The sequence below is a fragment of the Phaenicophaeus curvirostris genome, chromosome Z (assembly GCF_032191515.1).
Source record: "Phaenicophaeus curvirostris isolate KB17595 chromosome Z, BPBGC_Pcur_1.0, whole genome shotgun sequence".
NCBI classification, from domain to species: domain Eukaryota; kingdom Metazoa; phylum Chordata; class Aves; order Cuculiformes; family Cuculidae; genus Phaenicophaeus; species Phaenicophaeus curvirostris.
This window is the reverse complement of record NC_091431.1, coordinates 24,510,099-24,517,931: the sequence shown is the minus strand read 5'-3', so window position 1 is coordinate 24,517,931 and position 7,833 is coordinate 24,510,099. Positions and strand designations below refer to the sequence as shown.

Below are 7,833 nucleotides of genomic sequence, written 5' to 3'. Positions count from 1 at the left end.
CGCCCTCCTCCTCCTCTTCCTCCTTCTCCTCCTCCTCCTCTCCCGGCGGCAGCGCCTCCTCCCGGTCCTGTCCCCAGCTCATTTTTTTTCTCCTCCTTTCGCTGCAGTTACCCGCTCTCCTCTGCAAACCCCTCAGTCCGTAGCTGCCCTGTCCCGTCAGGCGTTTCTTTTGCAGGAACCCCCCACGCCGCGTTCGCCGCTGGCAGCCTCGGTCACACACCGCGGGCCACGTGTGTTAAGCCTCTGCTTTCTCCTTTGCTCCTAACAGCCTGCCTTTAAAATTTAATTGACCTCTCGGCCATGCCCTGGCTAACCCTGTTTTAGGAGAAGCTCGACGTGAGCCAGGAATGCGCGCTCGCAGCCCAGAAGTTCAACTGCATCTTGGGCTGCGTCTGAAGGATCGAGGCCAGCAGGGTGAGGGAGGTGATTCTGCCCCTCTGTTCCTCTCTTGTGAGACCTCATCTGGAGTAGTGTATCCAGTTCTGGAATCCTCAGCATCAGAAGGATATGGAGCTGTTGGGACGGGTCCAGAGGAGGCTACAAGGATGATCAGAGGGCTGGAGCACCTTCCATACAGGCTGAGAGTTGGGGTTGTTCAGCCTGGAGAAGAGAAGGCTCCAGGGAGACCTTATAGCGACCTTCCAGTACCTGAAGGGGCCACGAAAAAGCTGGGGAGGGACCGTTCACAAAGGCTTGTGGTGATAGGACATGGGGCAATGGGTATAAATTGTAGAGGGGCAGATTTAGACTAGACCTAAGGAGGAATTTCTACACCATGAGGGTGGTGAGGCGCTGGCCCAGGTTGCCCAGGGAAGCTGTGGCTGCCCCATCCCTGGAGGTGTTCGAGGCCAGGTTGGATGGGGCCTTGGGCAGCCTGGTCTAGTGGGAGGTGTCCCTGCCCATGGCAGAGGGGGTGGAACTGGATGATCTTTAAGGTCCCTTCCAACCCAGACTATTCTATGATTCTATATTTTTTAATCGGGGAAATTCCCTTAGAAACATAGTATTCCTGCTGTCAGCATGCACGTGTGAATGCAGCGCTGCTACCCACCCACAGGTTTTTCTGGGAAAGGGAGCTGCATTCCCAGTGCTTGTGAGAGCTGCTCCACTCAGTGTCTTCAAGGAGCATGGCATGTGCCCTGTGCTCGTGTTAGGCAAGGAGAGACTCTCCTGGCTGTAAGCGTGTATTTTGCAATAAAACCGAGAAAATTCGTGGAGCTGGTGTTGTGTGTTTTGTTTGTTTTCAGCTTCCTCTCTTAAAATTCATCTTTGCAGGACCATACCTTATCCCTAGGTGGAGAAATTGCTGCCTACAGCTAGTGCTGCAAAGAGAACTGCAGCATGGTAGGAGCTCGAATTACACAAATGTCTGCACGTACAAAAGACTCAGCTACCTCACAAGGGAAGTGTCTGATCTCTTCTCTCTGGCCAACAATGATAGGACCTGAGGGAATGGCAGGAAGATGTGCCGGGGAGGTTTAGGTTGGATGTTAGGAAAAGTCTCTTCTCACAGAGGGTGGTGGAGCACTGGAACAGGCTCTCCAGGGAAGCAGTCATGCTGCTAAGCCTGTTGATATTCAAAAGGCATTTGAACAACACCTTCAGCATTGAAAGAAGGGAGAAATTTTCCCATAAAATCTGATTTTCATATTTCAATGCATGTACTTTGTTATGGGAGCGTCCAATAAACTATTTTACTGTGATCTGTCTCTAACCATTACTTGAGGTTGCAACTGCCTGTATTTCTTACACCTATTAAGAATTTCTTAAAGAAGACCAGAACCTTCAAAGTTATTAGGCTACTACTCAAAGAAGCCAGTTCTCTAATTACTAACAGACCATAATGATTCCTTTAAGGTACCCAGTGACTGAATACAAATTACCCTGAAACAGCAGTATGATTGTGCTAAAGGAACTGAATTTGCCTACATCTTTTCAGTCTTTTGCCTGATTAATTGTGAGGCAGGGGAAGTGTTTCATTCAGATAAGAGTTTTTGGGCGATTCAAATGAACAAACCTAAAAATACAGAATCACAGAATCACAGAATCACAGAATAACCAGGTTGGAAGAGACCCACCGGATCATCGAGTCCAACCGTTCCCATCAAACACTAAACCATATCCCTCAGCACCTCATCCACCCGTGCCTTAAACACCTCCAGGGAAGGTGAATCAACCACCTCCCTGGGCAGCCTGTTCCAGTGCCCAATGACCCTTTCTGTAAAGAATTTTTTCCTAACGTCTAGCCTAAACCTCCCCTGGCGGAGCTTGAGGCCATTCCCTCTTGTCCTGTCCCCTGTCACTTGGGAGAAGAGGCCAGCACCCTCCTCTCCACAACGTCTTTTCAGGTAGTTGTAGAGAGCAATGAGGTCTCCCCTCAGCCTCCTCCTCTCCAGGCTAAACAACCACAGCTCTCTCAGCCGCTCCTCATAAGGCCTGTTCTCCAGCCCCCTCACCAGCTTTGTTGCTCTTCTCTGGACTCGTTCCAGAGCCTCAACATCCTTCTTGTGGTGAGGGGCCCAGAACTGAACACAGGATTCGAGGAGCGGTCTCACCAGTGCCGAGTACAGAGGGAGAATAACCTCCCTGGACCTGCTGGTCACGCCGTTTCTGATACAAGCCAAGATGCCATTGGCCTTCTTGGCCACCTGGGCACACTGCTGGCTCATATTCAGTCGGTTGTCAACCAACACACCCAGGTCCCTCTCCTCCAGGCAGCTTTCTAGACAGACTTCTCCTAGTCTGTAGCACTGCGTAGGGTTGTTGTGCCCCAAGTGCAGGACCCGGCATTTGGCCTTGTTAAACCTCATGCCATTGGACTCTGCCCAGCGGTCCAGCCTGTTCAGATACCTGTGGTCACTTTGACCCTGGAAGAATTATCACAATTTATATTTGCATTTCCAGAATTAAAACCTTAATTGCCCTGTCCTAAAAATCCTTGAAATTTTGTTAACATCCAGAGCGATTGGCTACCCACCTACACACCCAACCACTTTTGTAACCACGATTTTATCCAGCGTTAGTATTACAAAGCAGAGAAAGCATCTGTTTCTCTGTTTGACAACTCTTTTTTCATAATGCATAACTTTGCATGTTATGAAAGGTTCCATGCAAGTCTACTGTGATGTTGTGTAATAACTATTTTTTGTCAATGCATTTGCAGGACGTCTTGCCAGGACTCCTCCTTTGCTCAAGCCCTGGCTAACAAATCACAAGCATTTATTGACAGAGCGGTACAGGCAGCAATGCACTTTGCAAATGCTGCGCCAGGGAGCAGAAAAGGAGAAGGAGAATACTTATCAAATTGTACTAACACAGGAACCTATAAGGAGCATGAAGAAGGCAATTGGATTCAGGCTTCCTGCTGGTGTAGTTTATTTGATTTGTGCAGATATCAGTCCTGTTAACACTCAGCTGGAGAGATGACTGGATAAAACTCAGTCAAATGGTTGACCTAACAGGATCACGTTGTATTCACTTCAGTATCCTCTTAAGATATGTTTAATGAAGTTGTGGATCCAATAAGGTATATGGATCCTTTTGGTTGGAGTTGGATGAGGACTTCTCTTCCAGTCTGTCCTAATCACAGGCAAAATAAGTATTTTCTTCCACTTACTATTTCTTTAATAATGTGGAGGAGCTTCATATTAGTCTTAGTCATTTAATGATGCATGCATATCTCAGGAAATTTATTTTTACGCTCTCCTTCCATTGAAGACCCTTTGCTGCAATTGGCATGGATGCCTTCTCTCTAGCATTTAAAACTCTTGCTTATTTCAGTGTTGGCAGAATATGTAACTCGATTCTGGAGCTTTGATGTAATTATATAAAAAAGCTGTACGACTTCATAAATTCCAGAGTACATTCATATAGCCAAAATGTTTTATTTATGATTTCTAATAACAGGTGATATTAGAATAGAATGGTGAGGGATGAAGAGTCAGGAATTAAAAGGCAAAACCCCCTCAAAAATGTCTATCAGAAAACCTGTCATGTTCTTCTAGCCTCTGAAGAATTTTGCAGATACTGTATTTTAAAACCTTTTTAAAAATTACATTTAGTGTTGTTGGATTATTTTCAGTGTCTTTCTGAGCCTCTCTGGTTTGACTAATTGTCTGATACTGGATTTGTGGAATTCAGTAAAACGTTATCATCTACTTTAATTAGCTGCCCAAGAGAAGAGCAACACAAAATATGAATGAAAAAATCTCACTTTCCTGGATTCATTTAAATTTGCCTTTCCTTTACTGTATCTTCCTCCTTTCTGATGATACTAGGAAAGGTCTGTTGTATTCAGATATTGCCAAATTCAAAATAGAAAAAAAGCATTCCCACCCTAATCCCTAATTGAAACTTAGCAGAGCACAGCGTAATAGTGAACTGCTATGACAGTGTACAGACCACTTAAAGCCTGGAAGCAACATCCAGCATCATGAATGGATGTTTCTTATAAAACTGAAGGCTGAAATACATTGGATCATCTGAGCTTCCTGAATCTTAAGGAATCTTTCAAGCAGCTAAGGCCCAAATTTATGTAGACCTTTAAGGGTTTGACTTAAATCCTAGATATATATTGACAGTGAGTACAAGTTAGAGAGTGTTAATAAGATGCATTCACTTTGAGGAAAGTTGCTGAAATAGCCTATACAGTGGTGTTCTGTTCACCACAGCTAGCCCTTATTATGGAGTAAGTCAGCTTTGAACTATGGCTGTAACCAAAACTGTATCAACAATTTTCAGATTTTTTTCTATGCAATGCGAAGTCGGTTGACATGCTGTCTGAAAAGTTTTTGATTGTACTGTAGATATCTGGAGGGCTGGGGAGAACTTTGTATGAACTGGTTCTCTGTACCCAACAGGATTTCCCAATATTGGGGAAAAAAAAATGTCACTTTGGTTAATCTGCCAAGCTTTCAGGCATCTGAGATCAGTAAATCAAACCAAAGCTGTTACAGGTTTTAAAAATCAGTTGAGTATTTGTTCATTCTGCTTAAAGCCATTTTTTTCATACTGAAGTGCAGAGCTCTAGGGTACAATATTCATGAAATAAAAAATAGGAGTTGTAAATAACTTTCCGTATTTTTTCCAAGTTGTGGTACAAAAAGAAAAATCAGATTAGAAGGAATGGAAGTGACTTAACTTTGTTGCTTCTAAGTGACATAAATACATTCTCAGCTTAGTTGTGAGGCTGAACGAGTAACGAAATTAACTGAACATGTTTATAGGTAAAAGAAGACTACAATATTTCATGGTCTATTATAACCTGTACAGGTCCTAGCTCCCTGTTTCTGTATAGAAAAGTCTAAGAAACTATTGACCTAAAAGTTAAATATACGTAATTCTAATACAGAAGCTATTGACAATTCATTTTTATTTTTTCCAGCAACAGCAAAGGAAATACTGTAATATGCTTGTGCACTGGTCAGTTGACTCACTTTCTGGGAAATCAATGTAGATTGGCAGTAGAAGATTAGTTGTCTGTTTACATGGGTCTCCCTAGCTTTTTAAAACATAATCTTTTTATGGGAGAGTATCTGGAGTAAATCTTTCAATACCAACCCCAGGTTTGCACAAGAATTTTAACAAATTTAATTGTGTATAAGAAATATAAGTCCTCCACATGATGTGACAAAAATCAATGCAATAACATAAGAATTTTGAGATGTGCTCAACAAATCAAAATCTGTCTGAAAACTTGTGGTCATGAAACAATATTTTATTTACCCGCCATGTCGAGAGTGTAAATAAAAAGGGAAAATATCAGCGGTTTCAATCCAGAGTCACAACTAGATCTGCAGCAGTGGAATTCAAAAGTCACCGTGAAAGTCAAGGGGTTACGACTGATGTTCAGAGCAGAGTCAGGATCTCCCCACCTGGGTGTGGAGGGCTTCTAGCATACATTGTGCTCACAGTGAGCCTTCAGCTACTGCTTGCAAGCTACAGCCACATAACATCCGTAGTAATTTCAGTGTTACTGCAGTGGCAGGGTGGAACTGAAGAAGTCTGCAAAGTTGTGGAAAGACTATTTGCTTTGCTTTAGTCTCTCAATAAAGAAATCAGGCGTAGTTGAAGGGGCCATCAAGAGAGCCATACTGGTTCTATTCCAGTCTAAGTGAGACTCAAAGTAGCTTCTGCAGGATTTCTTTGTCACTGTGAAAGCTTCTGGCCTCCATTGGAAGCACAGGTTCTGCAGGAGATTTATTAGTTTATCTTCTCAACTTGTATTTGTCTCCTAACACCCAGGGTGCAAAAGCTGCATACTCTGTATTTCAACGTTACTTACAATAGCAACAGTACACACTGATGTAGAACCATTAATTTTGAAAGCACCTAAGTGTTAGTACAATGCAGCCACCTGCTGGCTTTGGGAAGCGGCAAGGGGAAAATACGCGTATTTTACAAAGTTGTTCCTACAAATAAGTCATAAGATTATTATTACTGAGCAGTTACTAATGAATGCTTTTGGAGCATGCCTTCTTAGTGTCTCTGATATGTTTTGCAATTGGCTAGTCCACATCTCTTCCCTGGATAGCCAAGCCTTCATTCTGCAATCACTTACAAGCATACTTAAGCTCTTATGTCACAGAGCCTCTCATGTGCAAGGAAGTTCAGAAACAAAGGTAATTGCAACTTTAAATCATGTCCTTATTAGCTCTTACATAATTAAAAGAGCCAGATCAATAAAGAGCAATAGTCCTTAAGTAATTTGGGAAGGAATTAATGACAAAAATCAGAAGCTATAAAGAGAGCTGTATGAGAAACTGAGTATTGTTGCATGTAATTATTTAAAAATTAGAGTGTTAATTACTTTAATAACAGACTCTGGGTAGGGATTAGAGGCTGGTAAGATTAACAAACTTGCAATACCTGTTGTATATGATACATGTTTTTCGTTTACTACTTAATTTGTTCACAAACTGTACTAGGAGTCTGACTTACCTCATGTGCAAAGCACAAGTTTTCTTTGCTGGTCTTCACCTTGATTTATGCAAATTGGATGTGGTGTAAAAATCTGCTTCCTCAAGCAGACCCCAAGTTTGAGGATCATTCCTAGTTGGAAAAGCGCTTTAAACACGTTTGAGGTTAGACAACTACAAGTACAGACAAAGAATGTAAAATTCAGATTGTATGACGGGCATATTAAAAATCAGAATAACCCTAAAAGAAGAAAAGGAACTATAAAACCAGCCAAAACTGGTCTAAGCACTTTCAGCTGTTTCAAACTGCATGTGCAGCAGCCATGGAAACAGGATGTTACTGCAAGTGAGTTCTGCCCATCTGCGTCCAAATTCTACCCAGTAACAAGCATAGTATAAAAGAACACACAGAATAGGTGTGTGGTGGGTGTTATTTCTCTGTGCACTCAGTAAGCAAGGCTTTTGGGATGCTGTGAGCTTTTCAAAGCCCAGCCCTGAAGTTTGCTGGACTGGCAGCCTGGCAGCTGAGGCTAATGTGGGGGTTTTGTGTATTTCAAGACTAGTGTTAGTGTTACAGTAATAATACACCGGTTTTTATCCTCCCTGCAATAACGAAGTTGAAAAAGTATAGCTATTTGGTGTAATATTAGGCTGTATTTTGAACTGAAGCCTTACAAAACTTTCATTTAGATTAACACTACCAAAAAGAGAAGCTGTTCAAGATATAAGTAAGCGATACCTCTTTTTTTGACCTGCCAACACTATCTGCAAATATACCTCTACCTACTTAAAAAATGAAGTTTTTTTGATGGGAAGATGTGCGTTGTTATATTCTTTGTTCACAAACACAGTCAGGAGAGCAGAGCTCATATTTTCTGCTTCATAAGGAGATGCAGTGTACTTGTACTAGGTTGAC

At 42.4% G+C, this 7,833-nt stretch overlaps 1 protein-coding gene across 2 annotated transcripts in view; it reads left to right on the top strand.

Annotated features, from left to right (window-relative positions):
* The first annotated feature begins 5,910 nt into the window (after positions 1-5,910).
* The window catches only part of FRMD3 (FERM domain containing 3), a 141,124-nt gene continuing 139,201 nt past the window's right edge, over positions 5,911-7,833 (top strand). Inside the window, exon 1 of one of the 2 annotated variants that reach the window (XM_069879980.1) lies at positions 5,911-7,263. In XM_069879980.1, coding sequence (XP_069736081.1) covers positions 7,228-7,263 — 36 coding nt within the window. In that variant the 5' untranslated portion in view covers positions 5,911-7,227. Of the gene's footprint in view, positions 7,334-7,833 lie in introns of both variants that reach the window. The other variant, XM_069879981.1, reaches the window with a different exon arrangement.